The sequence below is a fragment of the Peromyscus californicus genome, unplaced genomic scaffold (assembly GCF_007827085.1).
Source record: "Peromyscus californicus insignis strain IS unplaced genomic scaffold, ASM782708v3 Scaffold_4__1_contigs__length_199733344, whole genome shotgun sequence".
Lineage (NCBI taxonomy): Eukaryota > Metazoa > Chordata > Mammalia > Rodentia > Cricetidae > Peromyscus > Peromyscus californicus.
Window position 1 is genome coordinate 55662428 of NW_026294562.1, and position 21593 is coordinate 55684020.

At 45.0% G+C, this 21593-nt stretch overlaps 1 protein-coding gene across 1 annotated transcript in view; it reads left to right on the top strand.

Moving 5' to 3' along the window:
- The window catches only part of Pacs1 (phosphofurin acidic cluster sorting protein 1), a 148601-nt gene that overhangs the window by 117520 nt on the left and 9488 nt on the right, over window positions 1-21593 (top strand). Inside the window, exons 3-15 of the mRNA XM_052761406.1 lie at window positions 874-963; window positions 1620-1745; window positions 5801-5945; window positions 6623-6714; window positions 6795-6875; window positions 8956-9015; window positions 10006-10166; window positions 10497-10590; window positions 15776-15856; window positions 19097-19212; window positions 19350-19485; window positions 20434-20538; window positions 20880-20986. Of these exons, the coding sequence (XP_052617366.1) occupies window positions 874-963; window positions 1620-1745; window positions 5801-5945; window positions 6623-6714; window positions 6795-6875; window positions 8956-9015; window positions 10006-10166; window positions 10497-10590; window positions 15776-15856; window positions 19097-19212; window positions 19350-19485; window positions 20434-20538; window positions 20880-20986 (1394 nt within the window). The remainder of the gene's footprint in view (window positions 1-873; window positions 964-1619; window positions 1746-5800; window positions 5946-6622; window positions 6715-6794; window positions 6876-8955; window positions 9016-10005; window positions 10167-10496; window positions 10591-15775; window positions 15857-19096; window positions 19213-19349; window positions 19486-20433; window positions 20539-20879; window positions 20987-21593) is intronic.

Sequence of the window (21593 nt, forward strand, 5' to 3'; positions counted from 1 at the left end):
AGTAAAGTGGATTATGTGAGAAAGAGGGCTTCATGTAGGTAAGAAAGAAGGAGGTTAGTCCCTGAGTGGGGTGCTCCCTCAACTTTGGATGGGAACATGGGTGGTTGTGGCAGAAGGGAGGGAGGGTATGTGAGGACAGGGGCCTGGGGGCAGGGTTATGAGGTAGGAGCTGCTCCAGCTTCCTCAGTGAAGAGAAGCAAGGTGAGCAGCATTAGAGAAATGTTAGGGTTCAGATGTTAGGGGAATTGGGAAGGTATGGTACATCCTCTAAGAACAGAGATTACAGAGAATGTACTTGAGACATTATGACATGGTTCTTAGGCAATGTTACTTACCCCACTTAAGATGGAGGCCATAAATTTAGTCAGCTCACCTAGCTGAATTATGTTTCTATACATGTTCATCTGGTACAGTTAGATTTAAAACAGTCTTAAGGGCTAAGAGCATAGATCAGTGGTAGGGTCCTTGCCTGGCACATGCAAAGCCATTATTTCAATACTTAGCATCACAAAAAGTAACAATAAATAAAAATAAAATAACTATAATTTGCCAAATAAGCCTAACAGAACAAGTGGTAGGAGGCCTGGGGGGAGGCATTTATAAAGGCTGACGAATGGGTTATAGCACAGTAGTCCTTCTTTTGGTCTCATCTTTTTTTTTTTTTTTTTTTTTTAGGTTTTTCGAGACAGGGTTTCTCTGTGTAGCTTTGCGCCTTTCCTGGAACTCACTTTGTAGCCCAGGCTGGCCTCGAACTCACAGAGATCCGCCTGCCTCTGCCTCCCGAGTGCTGGGATTAAAGGCGTGCGCCACCACCGCCCGGCCGGTCTCATCTTTTAGTGACACCATTTTGACAGAAGTTTTTCTTGGTTTCAGGGTTCAAAAAGGATTCTTCGCTCCAATGAGATCATCCTTCCAGCGAGTGGCCTGGTGGAAACAGAACTCCAGTTAACCTTCTCCCTTCAGGTCAGAATTCTCTAAATCTTTAATTTTTCTAACATGCTACAACAGTCTAGTCCTCAAATAGTCTTGAAATTTGGGCATTTTTTTTCTCCAAAAACAGCCAGAGCTCAGCTTCAGTAGGAAAAAACAAAAGTCACCTACGAGCTGATGGCGAACTTAGAAGGCCTGAGCAGTCCCTGAGCCAGCTCACGTAGGGTGTACTGGATACGCTGCTGAGCGGAGTGCTAAGACCCAGTCCCCCCTTACCTGTCGTATATGATTAGCAGCTACCCACGGAGCCTCCACTCTCACAGTTAGCCTTTCCCTCTCCTTACTGGTCTGAATCAGTAAGAGGAGAGCTCACGTCTATCACACGGTTGTATCCATCCTTCTCTCCTCATCCCTCCCAGAGCATCTCTCTCATCATAATCCTCGTGACCTTGTGTTGAACCACATGGAGAAAACACCTGGCCAGATGGCAGAGAAAGAGGTGTTTGTAAGCCTAGGTAGACCCTGCCAGCACCCAGCAGAACCAGCCTCTCTGTTCTGTTTTGTTTTGTTTTTCTTATCTGACCAATCACTCTTACAAGCAAGGGAAACTGCATCGCAGTCCCCTAGCGGGGCCTGAACCACCAAGGTCCTGGTTGCTGATTAACCGTCTGGACTGTTTTCCTCGTCAGTACCCTCATTTCCTTAAGCGAGATGCCAACAAACTGCAGATCATGTTGCAAAGGAGGAAGCGGTACAAGAACCGGACTATCTTGGGCTATAAAACCTTGGCTGTGGGACTCATCAACATGGCAGAGGTGAGCAGAATACAGTCTTAGACTTCAGGCCTCTAAATCTATTGTCACCCAACAAACGATTTCCCCAGCCTGCAGGCAGGTATTTCTTTTTTCTTTATACATTAATTATTTTGTTGGAAATTCAGTCTATAACTGGCTTTATCAATTACTTTCTCTTACACAAAAGTTTTTTTCTTTTAACTTTTTTATCTTCATTTTATTTTTAAGATTTATTTATCCTAGATGGGTGGTGATGGTGCACGCCTTTATTCCCAGCACTCAGGAGGCAGAGGCAAGCAGATCTCTGTGAGTTCGAGGCCATTATGGTCTATAGAGCGAGTTCCAGGACAGCCAGAGCTACACAGAAAAACCTTGTCTTGAAAAACCAAAAAATGATTTATTTATCTAATTTTATGTGTATTAGTGTTTTGCTCAAATATATGCCTGAATCATGTGCCTCCTAGAACTAGAATGGTTATGAACCACCATGTGGGTTCTGGGAATCAAACCCAAGTCTGGTTAAGAACATGGGCTCTTGGGGGCTGGAGAGATGGCTCACTGGTTGAGAGCATTGATTGCTCTTCCAGAGGTCCTGAGTTCAATTCCCAGCAACCACATGGTGGCTCACAACCACTTGTAATGAGATCTGGTGCCCTCTTCTGGCCTGCAGGATACTGTATACATAATAAATAAATCTTTAAAAAAAAAAAAAAAAAAGAACATGTGCTCTTAACCACTAAGCTGTTGCTCTAGCTCCCTTTTTCTTTTGAGATAGGTCTTGCTATGTTGCCCAGGCTAGGCCCAAACTCCTACACTCAAGTGATCCTTACTCCAGCATCCCATGAAACTGGTACTGGAGGTGCATCACCAGGGCTAGCTCTAACTTTAATATATGTGTATGGCCGGGCGGTGGTGGCGCACGCCTTTAGTCCTAGCACTTGGGAGGCAGAGGCAGGTGGATCTCTGTGAGTTCGAGGCCAGCCTGGTCTCCAAAGCGAGTTCCAGGAAAGGCGCAAAACAACACAGAGAAACCCTGTCTCGAAAAACAAAAAAAAAACAAAAAAACAAAAAAAATATATATGTGTGTGTGTGTGTGTGTGTGTGTGTGTGTGTGTGTGTGTGTATGTATATATTTTAAAGTTAGTTTTAGTAAGAATAATATAAAAAATTCCCATATGCCAAATTCACCAAAATACTTAACTTGATAACATATTACTATGGTTATATAGTCTCTCTGTATGTTGTGGCTATTGTTTTGTGGGGTTTATTTGTTTTTGTTTGTGGTTTTTGGTTTTTTGAGACAGAGTTTCTCTGTGTAGCTTTGGCTGTCCTAGAACTGACTTTATAGACCAGCCTGGCCTTGAACTCACCAAGATCCACCTGCTTCTGCCTCCCGAGTTCTGGGATTAAAGGCGTGTGTCATCACTACCAGCTGGGATTTTGGTTTGTTTTTGTTTTCATTTTCTCCTGATCAATTTGACAGTTAGGGGCACTAGGATTGCAGAAGCATGCTACTGTAAAACTATTGCAGCCGGGCAGTGGTGGCATGCACCTTTAATCCCAGCACTTGGGAAGCAGAAGCAGGCAGATCTCTGTGAGTCTGCCTGGACTATACAGAGTGAGGTCCAGGAAAGGCGCAAAGCTACACAGAGAAACCCTGTCTCGAAAAACAAAAACAAAAAACAAGCAAACAAAAAAAACTATTGTGCCGGGCGGTGGTGGCGCACGCCTTTAATCCCAGCACTCGGGAGGCAGAGCCAGGCGGATCTCTGTGAGTTCGAGGCCAGCCTGGTCTCCAAAGCGAGTTCCAGGAAAGGCACAAAGCTACACAGAGAAACCCTGTCTCGAAAAACCAAAAAAAAAAAAAAAAAAAAAAAAAAACTATTGCATCTGTCTTTACATGAGTTCTGAGGATCCAAACGTATATTCTAACACTTACATGGCAAACATTTTACCCACTGAGACATTTCCCTAATCCCTGCCTATCCTGCCTATTAATGATTTTGAGCTGAATTAGTTACTATTTTGGTGCCTGTCAAACTGAATTTCTAATCTAGCCATCCCTTCTGTATTAGTCAGTTGATAAATAGAGTATTCCTTTCTTCCTCCACTTACCATCTGATCCTCTTATTTGTATCTATTATGGACTGTGGATTCTTGTTTTATTTGATGGGGTTAAATTTTTTTATGCTCCATTTTGGCCAGTAAGAGTCCTTCCAAGCTGTCTTCTGTGTCCTTTTTGATAAGACCCTTCCTTCTATATAGGCCGTCTTACTTTCTGGTACAAAATAGCTCAAGCTTACTTTGTCCTTGCCCTGACCCAGTCCTCCAATGAGCTGATTTTCTGAGGCTTCTGGGGTGTTCTAGTGGAGAATAGTATTTTAAAAATCAGATAGGTGTTGAGTGTGATGTGGTAGCACATGCCTTTAATCCAGCACTCAAGAGGCAAAAGCAGGGAGGCAGGTAATTTCAAGGCAGGACTGTTGTACCTATGAGTTCCAGGACAGCCAGAACTACATAGTGAGACCCTGTCTCGGGATTAAAAAAAAAAATCAGATGAGGGTACTAGCAGTGCTCATGTCCCCAACAGGGTAACTTCTGCTGTCTTTCAGCAGAACTAGGAAACTAGGAAGTGTGTGTACATGAACACACATGCCCTCATCTACACACAGACACCATGACCATTTACTGTTTGTACATAGCTATCCCACCCAGAGCACACAGTGGTTATTTCAGTTCCAACCCAATAGCACAGGGCCTGATCTTGCATTTCCTCCTTTCATCCTTTCAAATTCCTTTCTCCAACAGCAAGAAATGAGGCTCCCATTTTCCTCAATATTTCTGCTCACTTGCACAGTACTCCTGTGTGCCAGCCAAAGAGAAAGAAAAAAGGGGCCACAAGACAGCTTTTTAAATTATTTCTGTACCTTAGTAAGTGAAATACAATGGGTGTGGTGGTGCTTACCTTTAATCCAGCACTCAAGAGACAGAGGCAGGCAGATCTCTGTGAGTCAGAGACCAGCCTGGTCTACAGAGTGAGTTCCTGGACAGCCAGGGATAGGTAGAGAGAACTTGTCTCAAAAAATAATCCTAAGTGAAATAGGAAAAATGTTATAGTCCTGGTAGTGTGTATGTGTCTTTTCCCAACCCAATTCCCGCCGCCCCCCAGCTGAGGACTGAACCCAGGGCCTTGTGCTTGCTAGGCAAGTGCTCTACCACTGAGCTAAATCCCCCCAACCCAATTTCTTGTCCTCTTGAGGTTTTATATGAGGATAAGGGACTGTGGGGAGGCATTAACAGCATCATCCCACTCTTCCAACTGGGTCAAGCCCTGCCATTTTCCTGTTTTCTGACTCTTTTATTCTCATTGCCAGACAGCTGACCAGCCATGCATTTAGGCCTTGCCGTACCCAGACTCAAAAGCTAGTATCCACGAGAAGGACTTAATTTAACATGGAACTCTATAGATTAGCAATCATTTTCAACTTCAGGTCTCAATTGTTGCCTTTAAACATATGGCCCCGATTAGCAACTGGTACCTGTAGCGATAGATAGCTTGGTGGTGGTGGTGGTGGTGGTGGTGGTGGTGGTGGTGGTGGTGGTGGTGGTGTTTTAAATTGCCAGGTTCAGTAGAACTAATGGCTTAGATAGAAGCAACTGGGAGATTTTTTTCTTTTTAAGATTTATTATTATTTTTAAATTTTGTGTATGGGGGGGATATTACAGTATGTGCACATGAGTGCAGGTATCAAAGGAAGCCAGAAGAGAGTGTTTGATCACATGGAGCTAGATTTACAGGTGGTTGTAAGCCACCCAACATGGGTGCTGGGAACAGAACTTGGGTCCTCTACAAGAGCTACAGACACTTTCAACCGCTGAACCATCTCTAGCTTCTGGAGATAGTTTTTAAAGTAAGCCCTTGAAAGCAGTAGGAAGGGCAGTAGGCATAGATTTGGAAGTGAGAAGGAAAATACATGAATAGAATGCCATTGTCATTGGCTTGCATGTCACATGGTTTATGATAGTGACAACCCTGGCACTGGATAAGGTGTTTGTCCTATATGCTTTGCTCACAGGTGATGCAACACCCTAATGAGGGTGCTTTGGTGCTTGGCCTGCACAGCAACGTGAAGGATGTCTCTGTGCCTGTGGCAGAAATAAAAATCTACTCTTTATCCAGCCAGCCCATTGACCATGAAGGAATCAAGTCTAAGCTGTCTGGTAAGATGTAAACAGTGGGGCTGGAGAGATGGCTAAGTGGTTTAGAGCACTTATTGCTTTTCCACAGGATCTGGATTTGACTCCGAGCATCCACATGGTGGCTTACAACCATCCATAATTCTAGTTCCCAGGGATCTGACACTCTTTTCTGACACCCAAGGGCATCAGGCACACTTGTGGTGCATGTATATGCATGTGATGCAAAACACTCATATGCATAAAATAAATTAACTTTTAAATAATTTTTTAAGATATATATGCAGTGTCTGCAGACACTATAGAAGACAAAGGAGCCAGTGCACTGACCTCCATCCTGGGAAAGCTGAGTAAAACATACATGAAATGTGCCCAGGCAAGAGAAGCGTAGAGATCCTTGAAAGTGATATGTGGCCATGACCCTCCATGTGGCCCTTCCCTCTCCAACCCAATTGATTCCTGTCCTTGAAAGTCACCTAGATCGCCGGGCAGTGGTGGCGCACGCCTTTAATCCCAGCACTCGGGAGGCAGAGCCAGGCGGATCTCTGTGAGTTCGAGGCCAGCCTGGGCTACCAAGTGAGTTCCAGGAGAGGCGCAAAGCTACACAGAGAAACCCTGTCTCGAAAAACCAAAAAAAAAAAAAAAAAAAAAAAAAAAGAAAGTCACCTAGATCAAGGTTCTTACTAGGGTGTTTGTTCTAGATCGCTCCCCAGATATTGACAACTACTCCGAAGAAGAGGAAGAAAGCTTCTCCTCAGAGCAGGAAGGCAGTGATGACCCATTGCATGGGCAGGTAACGTCCTATGGCTGTTCTATACAGTGTGTGAGAGGTTCCTTGAATTTCCCAGCTCATTCTGTTTCCTGCCCACTCAGGACCTATTCTATGAAGATGAGGATCTTCGGAAAGTAAAGAAGACTCGAAGGAAATTGACCTCAACCTCAGCCATCACTAGGGTGAGCCACCCAGGTCTAAGGCCTGGCACAGCTCAGATTCTTGGTCTAAAGTAGATGGGGAGTGAGTGGTACATTAGGACCCTGTGGGATTTTTGAACGCTGTCTACTTGGGCTCACACTCTCAATATTCTGAGACAACATCCCCAGAACCCCTCCTACCACCCACTAAGAATCAGCATGTTAAGAACCCCTGTGGTACACAGGATGTTGTAGGCTATAGATTATGCAGAATAGAAAGAAGGCTATAACCTTTTTTCTAGATCTTAAAACAATCTAAATATTTCTTTAGGGAGTACAGTGCCTTAGACTTTCCCTCGCTAGATGATTGCTTCAAGTGATGCACTATCCACTGCAGAGTGAAGCCAGCTCTCTAAGAATATTGCTGTCTTGGACTAGTACTTGAGAACTGCAGAAACTCTGGGTTTGATAAGATTCAATTAATTACATTAGATACAGTTCTTAACCTTGAGTTGACAGTGCTTCAATTATGCCTCCTAACTAAGATTTCTTGAGCCCATGTTAAAAGACCCTTGGAGTCCTGGACTAAGAAACTAAAACCTGAGCTCTTCAGCAACCTCTGGCTGATCCAGGAGCCCCCGTACTCCACAGAATAAAAGGGTCAGAAGTACCAAAAGCTTCTAGGAAGAAAAAAAAATCTCATTCTGTTTTTTTCAAGTGCAGGGCCAGTCTAGGAACTCATTCCCCAAAAGTGGGGTTTTCTTCTCATTTGGGGTGAAATCAAGGCCAAATTAATTTCTAAGGTGTTTCCCAGCCTGGCCTCCTACCACGAAATAACACTCTCCACCTCTGCAGTCAGAGTTCATGAGACTCAAGAGAAAGCCCTCAGGACTGCAACTATAGTTCCTCCTTTGTCCAGTGGCTCAGGAGCATCGAACTCCTCCTCCTCCCTTTTTCCCAGGTTTTCTAGCACTGTAGGGAGGACAGGTCCCCAGAATCCAACCCTTCCTCCTTTAAACTCTGAGAAGGAAAACAGCTGTAGGACCCTCCCAGTTACTGGTTCTTCTTCTGGACCTTTATCTTTCCTGCTCTGTGATCATAAGGCCCTGTTTTCTCCCCAGAGGATGCCTCCTGGTCTTCCTAAGTCCCCTTTCCTATGTCCTTTTCCATAGCATCGCCCAGTGTATTACCAGAGATCAGTGATAATATCCATCTCCCAGAGGCATTATCGGAAGCTGTAGGCACTTTCCAGTTGTGTTTCTGGACATTTGGTGATGGTCCTTTATTTTGTGTTTCCTGCTGTCCGTGTACATTTTTCTTTCCCCACCAAGAACACTTTGTTCTCAATGATGACCTTGTTCTGTCAGTATGAACTTGGGTTTCTTTCTTGCTGGTCATGCTTTTCCCACTACTCTCATTCTTAAGTCCCCATATTATTCAGGCCAGAAATATGTGTGACCACAAACTAAGCCTGGTGCCTAAAGCAGAACAAGAGACAGGGATAGGGAGCCTAGGCTGGGCCATCAGTGAATTCTAGTGTCTGGAAATGTAGACTCATCTCAACAAGTAACTATGACACAGCAGAGTGAGTAGATGCCATAAGGCAGAGTTTTGCATAGGGACAGTCATGACACAAAGGAAAAAAATGACCTCGTCTGGCAGTGTCCATTGCAGGCTGAGGGGACAAAGGTAGAAAGACTCCAGGAGTAGGCTTGGTAATCAGGTGGGTCGGTGATGCTGCTACCTAAGATGGTTGTGCAAGAAGAGGACAAATGCCGCTCTGAGATGTGGAGCATGGAGCATGGAGGTGCAGGACTCTCACCAGCTGGTTCTGAATCTGCTGGACAGAGCAGAAGATGGGCTAGAACTGCATCTCTAGAAATCACTGGGCAACAGTGGAGGCCTTGGGACATGAGATCCCAATTGAGCTGCCCAGGGCCCTGGGAACTACATCAGCATTTGCCTGTCTTTCTAGAGAGGTTTTCAGTGCAAATGCAGCTACTATAGCTGTCAGCTATTTTTCTTCTCCTGTTCCTTGTGAGAATAAGCTCCTGACAGACTCTCTTTAATTGACCACAAGTAGATGTTACTTGAGAATAATTTGTATATTTTGTCCCCACAGCAACCTAACATCAAACAGAAGTTTGTGGCCCTCCTGAAACGATTCAAGGTTTCCGATGAGGTACGACCCCCTTACTTCCAGTTTCATACCTAGGTCCTGTGTAGCCACTAGGCATCAGGGTTATGGAGTCATGATTCCTACCCACTTGCATATGTACCAGAGCCCCAGGAGAGAAGGCAGCTGGAGAAGAGCATTCCGCTTATGGAAGAGAAAATAAAGGCTTCCCATGAAGAGTGCAATTTCATGTATTTAGAAACACTTAGCACAGTCATGGCCAATCATTAATTAATACTCAGTTCTGTGGTATAGGGCAGTCATGACAAATCTAGCTGTTGTTTCATTTTTCCTTGTATCCCAAGAGGAGCTATAGTGAGCAACAGCCTGAGTGTGATATGTCCTCATTAATCAGCTCTCGATAGAAATCCCTTAGGCCCTGGAGGTCCTGGCTTCATTCACACCGGCTTCTAAGTAAACTAAAAATTAATAAAGATAGAAAATGTTGAGAAAGAGTCTTTGTCCCACTGTGGGCTGCAAAGGAAAGCAGCTTGTACCTGAATTTGAAGGACAGAGCAGAAGATGGACTAGCCTACCAGACCTGGGTTTTCTTGTGTGATTCCTTGAGAGGTACATAAGCACATCTCTTCCTTCTGGTGCCAGCCCTGGTATGGATACTGATGGTAGCTGAGAGGGAAAAGAGTCAGACCATAGAAAGGACACAAAGAGCCAGGCGGTGGTGTGACAAATGTCTTTAATCCTAGCACTCGGAAGGGAGGCAGAGGCAGATACATCTCTGAATTTGAGGCCAGCCTGGTCTACAGAATGAGTTCCAGGACAGCCAGGGCTACACAGAGAAACCCTGTCTCAAAAAACAAAAAACCAGGAAAGAAAGAAAGGACACAAAGGTCACTCTACCATGACTCTGGCATGTCCCTCTAGAAGGAATACTGAGAGTGCCAGTTGACAGGGGGCCTAGGAGACAGGAGTTGTTCATCTAACCACAAATGTTAATAAAAAGAGCCCGAGATTCATAGATCTTTATTTTGCTCGCAGGTAGGCTTTGGGCTAGAACATGTGTCACGGGAGCAGATTCGGGAAGTGGAAGAGGACCTGGATGAACTCTACGACAGTCTAGAGATGTACAACCCCAGCGACAGTGGCCCTGAAATGGAGGAAACAGAGAGCATCCTCAGCACCCCAAAGCCCAAGCTCAAGTGAGGCCCAGAGCTCCTCCTAGGCTGCCTCCGAGGCTCCCTTTTCCCTCCATCATGCTGTCCCTTGCATCCTCTCTCATGCTTCATTCAGGGAATCGTGGCTTTTCATTGTCTCCAAGCTTCTCATTCTCCTGGTGGAGATTCTAACTGACAAAAGTCCTGACAGGAATCTCTGGAAATCCCTTGACCAACTCCATAGTATCCTACGTAACCAGTGTCCTCAAAGCCTAAGCTGTTGATCTGCCTTGAGCACTGGCTCCGGTCAGGCCTTGTGAACTGCTTTTCTGAGCTGCAGTCACCTCTGACTCCAGCTGTGCTTCTTTGCTGCAGGCCCTTCTTTGAGGGGATGTCACAGTCCAGCTCACAGACGGAGATTGGCAGCCTCAACAGCAAGGGCAGCCTCGGAAAAGACACCACCAGCCCTGTGAGCACACCGATGGTGAAAAGGGGTGGGAGAGGGAACTGCTGTATTGGTTCTCACTCTGGGCCCTCTGCTTCTCTGAGTGTGGCTCCAGCCTTGCTCCTCTGAGCCCTGGCTGGGAGCCTAACAGTCCAAGAGTAAATTCTTTCATTCTGCTCCGCTGTTCTCCCTGCCTCAGAACCCTCCCCTCTGTGAGGTAGTTGAGAGTATAGGACATAAAGCATGCCATTTGGCCAGGGGGTAGTGATTCTGCCTTCAGGATACAAATAGAACAGATATAAAAGGACAGAGGTAATCTGTCCAGGAGACAGTAAGGAGGCTTTGCTGGATGGAGAACTCAGGGGAGAACAGTACTTTGGAAGAATGTAGTTTACTGAGCAGGTTTCTATTGGCCTGCTGAGCAGGAGAGTTGTCTGTTGTGGCTCCCAGCAGCTGGTCATAGGTAGGAGTCTGTGGATGCCAAGCCTTCCTCAGACCTGGAGAAGAAGCTGCTCATACCTTTGTCCACAACTAAAGGCAAGCAGTCACCATGTATAGTTTTAGAACAGAGCTATGGTGTTGTATTAAGGCCATGTTTCCCTGCTGATGAGAGAAGCTCAAGTTCTCCAGTTCTTGCCGCCTTGGCATCAAATGAGGCATAGTCATTTGTTCACAGGGGAGAATACACATCTTACCCTGCAATGACTATTAGCTTTGAGGAGATGAGCTGAAGGTGCCAGGCACTCCCATCTGCTGAAAAGCACTCTGTAGCTGGCCAGGCTCCTGTCCTTTGTGTGCCCTCTTCTTGGGTATCTCAGCAGCCTTTCTCCCTTCTCCCACTAGGTGGGGCTGTCTCCCAACTTATCTCTCTTCATTATTAAAGAGCAACTGGCACCCAACCCCACCAAGAACTGTAGCACAGTTCCTAGTAAGGAAGTGAAAGAAGGAAAACCTTGGCCCATATTAAAAATTACGCTGTGGAGAAGCTTCAGCTTGCTACTTGCAAATCCACATCCCAGCACCTTTTACAAATGTTTGTGGTGATCTGGAGCCAAGGAGGCAGCATTTAGTGTGCTGCAGCATTGGGGTATGACTCAACAGCTTTTGCCCCCAGGGAGCTACCAGATGATCCTACAGAAGGCCTCTGTCCATGTGGATAAGTGATTGACCACTAGAGTCACTTCAAGTAACTCTGTGGGAGGACACCCAGGGCCTGCATAAGGGAGGGCCACCATACAGTGTTCTGCGAATGAGGAGCAATGTGCTGCTGTCACAAAGTATAAGTAAGGTGTTAGCCAAGCCAATGGCCATGAAACAGTAAGCGGAGATGATGGCATACACTAAGTGTTCAGTAAATGCTTATGACTACTAAATCAGCAAGAGGAGCTGTTTCGTATGAAGGAAAAAAGTGTTTCAGCTTTGACAGAAGTTGGCTGTGTAATTAGTTTGATGGGCCCTTGATTTGACAAAAACAAACAAGCCTGGCATGGTGGTGCATGCCTTTAATCCCAGCACTCAGGAGACAGAGGCAGGCTAATCTCTGTGAGTTCGAGGCCAGCCTGGTCTAAATAGCAAGACCCTAGCTCAAACAAACAAGGAAACAAAATGTCCTCAACTGTGAAGGGTGGGTTTTCCAGGGTGAATCTTGACTCCATCTTCCCACTGACTTGCTTCTTCTCAAGGCTGTTTCCTCATCTGCAAAGCCTACATGGAAAGCACATGCTGTAAAGGCCATGTGGAAATGCTGTGAGATCTTGTGGGCCAGTCTTTAGTGGGGTGTGTCCTGACTGATGGACCTACAAGAAGTACAATTCCTTAGCACATTTCACTTTTGGAGTCCCAAAATTGATAGACTATGAATGTCTTATACACAAGTCCTTCAAATTCTGATTCCCTTGGCCATAGCTCAGGCTTGCTTTGTTCCCCTGCTGAGATTCTATTTTGAAGAGCCCATATGTCTTGGTGTGGGTGTAGAGCTGTGGAATCCTTTAGTATGAAGGCACTTTGAGATGGTAGAACAAGGCTGTGCTCGTGCTCTTCAGACAGATTACTTCGGGTGATTAGGAAAAGGTGTGATTGTTGGATTTAGGGGCTCTCTGTGCATCTTGTCTCACCTTGAGACAAGCTTCTCATCCCAGTTGCTAAGCACTGTTAGGGGTTTTTAGAGGACTTTGTTTTGTTTTTGTTTTCCAAGACAGAGTCTCACTATGTAGCTCTGGCTGTCTTAGAACTCACTCTGGAGACCAGGCTGACCTAGGACTCACAGAGATCTTCTGCCTTTGCATCCTGAGTGCCGGGATTAAAGTTGTGTGCCACCATGCCCCCACCTTTTTAACTTTTTCATTTTTCTTCTTGTGGTACAGGGGATAGAACCAGGGCTTTGTGTATGCTAAGAAGGCTATCAGTGAGCTATGTCATTAGCCTCATTAATGGAGTTTTCTTTCCTTTCTTTATTTTATTTTATTTTGTGTATGAGTATTTTGTCAGTGTGTATGTATGTACACCACATGTGTCCCTGGTGCCCACAGAGGTTAGAAGAGGGTGTAAGATCCCCGAGAACTGGAGTTACAGACTATTGTGAGCCACAGTGTGAGCATCAGGAACTGAACCTGGGTCCTCTGCAAGAGCAAGAAGTACTCCTGACCCCTCAGCCAATTCTTCAGACTTGTGAATTTTTTTTTTTTTTTTTTGTCTTTTTTTTTTTTAAGCTGAGGACCGAACCCAGGGCCTTGCGCTTGCTAGGCAAGTGCTCCACCACTGAGCTAAATCCCCAACCACTGTGAATTTTTTTTTAATCTTATACTTGTAAGCACCAAATATTTAGAGAATTCAGTTTGTTATTAGAACCAGAAAGGATTGCTGCTGACATAAATTATGGCAGTTGTTGGATTTTCTCAAGACTCGAACACACAGTAGCAACATAATTTGATTTTCTATGCCAGTAAGAGTAAAGCCTGATAGTGAGTGCTTCAGGAGGACATCTGCCCAAGATACAGTCAGCCCAGACTGCCTGCTGCTGGAAGTTACATCACACTGTCTGTAACGGTGTTAGAGACTAGTACTTCACTTAACATGTATGCACATGCTAAGGTCGTTGTGCTACTCCCCCAGCCCAATCCTTCAGATATTATTTGAGCAGGAACAGAAGATTCAAGAGTCAGGAATTTTGTTTGTGTTTCTTTTCACATGCCTTAATACAGCTCCTGTAGAGGTGGGGAAATAGATCTCCCCAAATGCTGCCACACTGCCGTGAAAACAACACTGTAGCTGTTTCAGGGTTTGACAAGTTGTGTTAACTTAAAACCACCCATTGGAAATTTATGCTGCACTCCCTGAGTGAGCTTCTACCCTAGGTCCAACCAAGCAAGACTTTTCTGAGATTCTAGACATCAACAACATTGTGTAAATAGACTATCTGTGCAGTCTGGAGGCAGCCTGTTCTGTGTGGCTGTGAATCATTACATAGGTTGTGCCATTTTAGGCCCTGAGGTCACTGCCTAGCTCAGGTAGTCAGACTTGTCTTGCAGATGGTTTTGAGCAGTGGTACTCCACTAAAGAAAGTTTGCCTCTCAGAAGACATTTGTCATTGATTGGAGAAATTTTAACCCAACAGGAAGGGCTGCTACTAGCATCCAGAGAGTCAAGGCCAAGAATGCTGCTAACCACCCTGCAGTGCACAGACGATGCAGCCCTAAATGTCAGTGCAGGTGAAGAAACCCTGACTTCGAGTGTAGCCATAGCGAGGCTGCTTTTGTAGTCCTTGTTGGTTACTCGGCAGCATCCTGAACTTAACTAGCCTGTCATTTCCAGTTGTATTTATTTTACACAGAGAAAGGACTTTGAGTAGTCGAGATTAAGTGGGATATCCTGAATGTTTTCTTCCTCCTTTGGTTCCTTAGAAGAAAAATTCTGAGGCTAGTATCTTGCTAACACCTGCACCCTGTTACCTATAACTGTGGCTTTGATGCTTGTGTGGCCAGATTATTAGCAAATATGAATAATCTTGCTTGTGCATCTGCGTCTGCTTAATAAACTCTTCACATTTATGAGAAATGCTAATAAGACAGTAGAGAATTAATTCACACCTGATAGCTTCACATGGGACCTCTTTTGCCTAATATACTGTTAGAAGGTTTTCTGGATGCTTCTACCAAGCAAAGCATTTAACTACCATTGAGGTCTTTAGTCTTAAAATGAAAGTCCAGAACTGTGAGATTCTCCCTTCTCTGACAAGCAGACAGTGCTATGTGTCCCTTTGAAGCAAAAATGTTAGAATTTGCCAGGCAGTGGTAGCGTACACTTTTAATCCCAGCACTCAGGAGGCAGAGGCAGGCGGATCTCTGTGATTTCAAGGCCAGCCTGGTCTACATAGTGAATTCCAGGACAGCCAGGACTGTTTCACAGAGAAACCCTGTCTCAAAAAAAAAACAAAAAAAGTTAGAATTTTATAGATTCAACAGAAAACCACCTAAAATTAAGCCCCTTTGCCCTACATAACTGGGAGTCAGAATTTCTGGCTCTGAGCCATGCATGGTAGCACACACCTTTTATCCCAGCACTCAGGAGACAGAGGCAGTTGGATCTCTGAGTTTTGAAGTCAGCTTAGTCTACAGAGCAACAGCCAGAACAGCCAGGGCTGGCTATACAAATAAACCGTCTTAAGGGGGAAAAAAAAAAGAATAGAGTTTCTGGTTCTATACCCCTGTGTATCATTTACTTAATGATTTTTAAAATACTTATTTTTAATTATGTGTGCATTCGAGAATATGCATTTGAGTGTGAGTGCTGAGAAGGCTTGAAGAGGTATTGGATGACCTTGAACAGGAGTTCAAGTTGTGAACTACCTGATATGGTTGCTAGATTAAACCCAGGTTCTCTGCAAGAGCAGCAAGTACTCAATGAGCCATCTCCAATCCATACTTAATGGTTCCCTGAAACAAGCCGACCCTTCTGAGGCTTAATTTTCACACACACACACACACACACACACACACACACACACACACACACACACACAAAAAAAAAAAAAAAAAAAAAAAAAAAAAAAAACATGCCATCCCTTCTCAAAAGATGAAAGCCCTAAAGGCTGTATGAGGTTGAGGATGAAGTGAAAGTATGTTAAGCTTCTTGGGGAACCTAGTAAAATAAGTTAGAGTGCTAGTTACTTGGATTAGGGATAATTAATTATTATTACTTTTTTTTTTTTCAGATGGAATTGGCTGCTCTAGAAAAAGTCAAATCTACTTGGATTAAAAACCAAGATGACAGCTTGACTGAAACAGACACTCTAGTAAGTATACTTTAGTCTCCTGCTTTGATCATTTCAGATTATCTTTGTACCTTTAAAAATACAGGGAAAAGCCAGGTATAGCAGTGCACACCTTTAATCAAGAGGCACAGGCAGAGGCAGGTGGATTTTTGTGAGTTTAAGGTCAACCTGGTCTACATAGTGAATTCTAGGCCAGCCCAAGGCAGCATAATGAAATACTATTTTAAAAATACACACACACACACACACACACACACACACACACACACACACACACACACAGAGGAAGGGGGCAAAGATGTTGAGGACCACTTTGGAAATTTTGCCTTAATCTATGGGCTTGTGAATGTTGTATTTCTTTCCCCTGAAATCTTTACCCATGGAATGGAACCTATCCTTAAGACCAGGTCCTCCCCCAGATTAGTAATCCAGAAATGTGTCCATTCTGCCCTAAATAGAACTGACCAAGTGCTAGTTTGTATTTCTCACTGTCCCCCTCATTTCCTTCTGAAAGACAATATCCAATGTCTTGTCCTGGGAAGCTGTCCCTTTCTCCATCTCTGTTGCCTTCTCAATGTTCAGGAAGCTCATGGTGTTAAGTCTCTGAGGGTCACTGGTCAGCTTCTCCTTCCAGGAGATACTGGAACTGCCTAGGAGTGCAGGTCAGAACCCCATGAAGTAGAATTGAATCAGTTGGACACCATTACATAAGCCTTTAACTGTTTACTGTGCACCTGCTAATGCTGAACACAGAGAATACAAAGATGCCATCAAGGTTCCTCCTCTGAGTTGGCTGCACTGGAAATGTACCCAGTGAGACAGGGAACTAGACACTGGATGGCAAGGAGAGGAAGCTTTACAAAATGCCATCTGAGGCATGAGCCACATGGAAAAAGACCTTCTAGTGGTTGAATTGAGTCCAAGAGTATTTAGGCTTATGTTTCCTTTAGTAAATAACCACTACATTGCTCATGTTGAAAATGATAAAGCAAGTCAGGTGGTGGTGGCTCATACCTTTAATCCCAGCACTCAGGAGGCAGAGGCAGGTGGATCTCTGTGAGTTCGAGGCCAGCCTGGTCTACGGATGGAGGTTCCATGACAAGCTAAGACTGTTACACAGAGAAACCCTGTCTCAAAAAAAACACAACAAAAAACCCTATTGTACCATTACTTCTTCGTTCACTAATAATTGAAATAAACCCCTACTTCCTTGCCCTTGCTTGCCATACTATACACAGCCAATACAGTGTGATCTTTCCAAGATAAAATTTCAATCATGTCATTTCCTGATTCAGACTCTCCAGTGACTAACCAAATCTCAGACTTAATCTTACTTAACTCCTTGTCCAGGAAAGTAGGCAGATACCCAAAGCATGCATGCCATAGGATTTCCTTATCCGTGTGGAAGTCAAGGATACTTGATAGCTATGGGATTGGAAAGAGGTAAGTGGTAGTTCAGATGTGCTAGAGTGCTCTGTCTTGATATAGCTAATGGTCCCTGAGGCTCTATTTACATTAAAATTCAGTTCAGGCTGGGAATGGACTTCTTCTCTAGTATGTTTGAGCTCTTGAATTCCATCCCAGCACATACAAATTCAAGTTTGTAGCTAGGAATATAACTCAGTTTGATAGAGTGCTTGCCTAGCATGCATAAAGCCCTGGCACTACATAAAACTGGGTGTAATGGTGCATGGCTGTTATTCCAGCATGCAGGAGTTAGAGGCAGGAGGATCAAAGAGTTCAGAGCCAGACTAGGAGACATATGACTTAATCTCAATTTTTTTCTTCCTTTTTTTTAATTTTTATTTTTATTTATTTTTTATTTTTTTTATTTTCGAGACAGGGTTTCTCCATGTAACATTCCTGGCTGTCCTGGAACTTGCTTTGAAAACCAGGCTGGCCTCATACCACTGAGAACTGCCTCCCTCTGCCTCCCAAGTTCTGGGATTAAAGGCATGCATCACCACCACCCAACTAATTTTTTTTATTTTTATTTTTTTATTTTTTTTTCCCTTGAAACAGGGTTTCTTGAGAAAGGCTTTGTGCCTTCCCTGGAACTCACTCTGTAGCCCTAGCTGACCTCGAACTCACAGAGGTCCGCCTGCCTCTGCCTCCTGAGTGCTGGGTAATTTTTTTATTCTTAAATCAAGTTTATATTTTAGATTGAGTACTTTGTAAAGTTATTCCTCAAGGAATGAATGCTTAAAAAATTGAAGGGCACCGGGCGGTGGCAGCGCACGCCTTTGATCCCAGCACTCAGGAGGCAGAGCCAAGTGGATCTCTGTGAGTTTGAGGCCAGCCTGGTCTACAGAGGGAGTTCTAGGACAGGCACCAAAACTACACAGAGAAACCCTGTCTTGAAAATTAAAAAATAAAAAAATTTGAAAGGCATGTTAGTTTGGTTGCTTCTGGTTTTGTTTTATGTTTTGTTGCTTTTGAATTTTGTTTTGTTTGGGGGAGAGGTTGCAAGCGGGGAGGACAGATATTAAGGGAGAGGGAGATGGATGGGATCATGGGATCAGGATGCATGATGTGAAACCCACAGAGAATTAAAAAAAAAAAAAAATGAAGGGTAGGTAGGCAGGCAGATGCAAGTAGATGAGCAGGTTCTGACATATTTGGAGAGCAGTACTTCCGGAGGTAAGGGGTGGAGGGTTAACTTACCAGGGGTCTGGGAAGGATTCAAAGGCTCACCTAAGCAGGGCGGAGCTGTTGGTGCAGTTCGAGTCACATCCTGGTGTGAGCAGGCAGGACTGCTGAAGGAAGGAAGGCAAAGTTCTGAACCCAGAGGATGGGAGGAAGAGGTGGATCTGAAAGAGCCAAGGAAGGTGGGGTGGACAAGAGCAGCATTCCAGATGAGAAGGAAGTGGCGATTTAAGGCTCTTTGACCAAGGTGAGAAATGTATACAAGAACCTCGGAACCACAGGCCCTGCCCTAATGAAAAGCAAAAGGGATACAAGTCCCTCCAACAACCTACAGATGGACTGTCATCAGTGGGTCCTGCTTCTGCTGACACACCGTTCATAGGCCTGGAGGGCAAAGGTAGATAGGAGCACACTGTGTCCAGAACAATGGGAACAATAGTTAAACATTTCCTCTTAGGATGTGATAGAATATTAGAACTGTGTGCTCCCACTCACATGCTTCCAGGAAAATGGTGATCCTCGAAGTGAAGATTGATTCTAGTAGGGCTCTGAGGAGAGTCTCCTGCACAGTCATCAAGTAAGAGGTAACATTCTTTGTCACCTTTCTTGTGGCAGGAAATCACTGACCAAGACATGTTTGGAGATGTGAGCACAAGTTTAGTTGTACCAGAAAAAGTCAAAACTCCTATGAAGTCCAGCAAAACGGATCTGCAGGGCTCTGCCTCCCCCAGGTACTCCAGAGACGAAGGAAGCAGGCAACAAAGACCTGCAGCCATACTCAGTACCAGTTACTTGTGGGAAGAAGGGGTTGGGCTGATGGGACTTTGGTGTTGGAAGGGCTGTTAACCCCCCTCCCTACTGCCATCAGCAAGGTGGAAGGGACACACACACCCAGGCAGAAGAGGAGCACTCCCCTGAAGGAGCGGCAGCTCTCCAAGCCCCTAAGTGAGAGGACCAACAGCTCTGACAGTGAACGTTCTCCTGACCTGGGCCACAGCACACAGGTAATCTTGGGCTCCTGGCAAGATCACAACCTCTCTCTTGGATTTCAGACTGTTTGTTTCTTGGACAACTGAGTGGAGAGGAAGGAGGGGTGTTGGAAGTGTTAGGACTCCAAGGTTTTTCTGAGATACTTAAGTTAGAGAAGTCTACCACATTTGTTATCCTCAGCTAATGTAGAATTTGGTTTCCAGTTGAGTTGTGGTGAACAGGGGCATGAACAAGAACTGCTGGCATTGTTCCCCTGCTAGTGAACTGCCATGGTTATTCCAAGCTCTTCTTAGCCTACTTTTGAGCCTGAGGGTAGCTGGAGAAAATGTGAGGATAAACCAGACCTGGGGAGTAAGTCCTTACTGTGACACTGGTATCAGAGCCAGGGCAGCAAGTAACCCAAGCTGGTTACTCTTCTAGAGTTACACAGCAACCAAATTTCTCTGATAAATATTGTGGAAGGACAAAGGTATGGTAGTATAGCTTCCTAAATTCAATGCTATCACAAAGCTGCAAATGAACCTGGGACTAGAATAGCCTGACACCTAGGGTGAGGTATTGTCCTTCTGTTTAATCGCTGTTCCCGAAATACCTTTGTTCCCTGGGACAGTGGGCCCCACATGGTGCCTGCTGCCACTCATTTTTCTCCCTATTGACCTGACTGCATTCTCCAAGCACCAGCTACTGCTCTCACTCCTCCACCCTGCTATCCTGGAGTCATGCCCTTCATGGGAAACTATGGCTTCCCAGCCCCACAGGCTCTCCCCAGAACAAGCATTGCTGTGACTTTGTGCTCTAGTATGTTAGTGTATTCTCCAAGGACACTGATGTTCCTCCTTCTCATCTCCATTTTAGTCTGATCAATGGGAGACTGTCTCCACAAATCCTTAGTTACTCTTGAACCAAGAGTTCTATCTACTCCCACCTCCTGGACAATGTCCAACCGACACTTGTTTCTGCAGATTCCAAGAAAGGTGGTATATGACCAGCTGAATCAGATCCTGGTATCCGATGCAGCCCTCCCAGAAAATGTCATCCTGGTGAACACTACAGACTGGCAGGGCCAGGTAGAGCATTGAGGGTCAAGGGGTATGGGGTCTATAGATGCTCCCAGTGTGTGACTTGAAGCAGCACACAGGGAAACAGAAGAGTGACTTCATCTGCCATCTATCTGCCTTGTGAAACATTGGTTCCAGAGATGCCTAGACATGGATGATATTTGGAACCTTTTTTGCTCCCCATTTTATAATCAGCATGTTTCCATGGGGTCTGCTATGCTCTTTTCTTACACATAGCCAGGAAACCTGACCACCTTTGCCCAGTGTTGGTTCAGTCTGGGCCTTGCCTGACCTCTCGGTATCTGTGGGGAGTGATGTGACCTACCTGTGTCCTGCTTTCCTCCCTCCAGTATGTGGCTGAACTGCTCCAAGACCAGAGGAAGCCTGTGGTATGCACCTGCTCGATAGTGGAGGTCCAGGCCGTGTTGTCTGCCCTGCTCACCAGGATTCAGCGCTAGTAAGGGCTCTGGCTTCTTTTCTTACAGTGTTTTGTGGTTCCTCTGCCTCATCTTCCCACCCTGACTTCTAGCAATGGAAATACTCTCATGCTAGGAAGCTGCAGCTCCAACTTGTACTTAGAGACAGAGTCAGCAGTAGTGCTCCATGCCCCTAGAATATCAGCTGCTAAACCTTCTGCCCTCCATCTCCACAACCTAGACTCATGGCTCACTTTGACTTGCCTCATCTTTCTCTTAAACCCAAGACAAAGAGGAGAATCCAAGGTTCTAAAAATACCTTACATTCCTTCCCTTTATGGTAACATTCTGGGTTTTTTGTTTTGTTTTTTTTATGATCATTTTTATTTATTAATTACGTATATGGTGTTCTGCCTGCATGTATTCCTGAATGCCAGAAGAGGGCACCAGATCTCAGTATAGATGGTTGTGAGCCACCATGTGGTTGCTGGGAATTGAACTCTGGAAGAGAAGCCAGTGCTCTTAACTTATGAGCCATCTCTCCAGCCCACATTCCGTTTTTTTTCATGGGGATCCTGTGTTTCCCTCACCAGGGCCACCTGAGGGAGGCCTGGTGTCCCCTCCCATGTGACAGAGCAAGGAGATTCC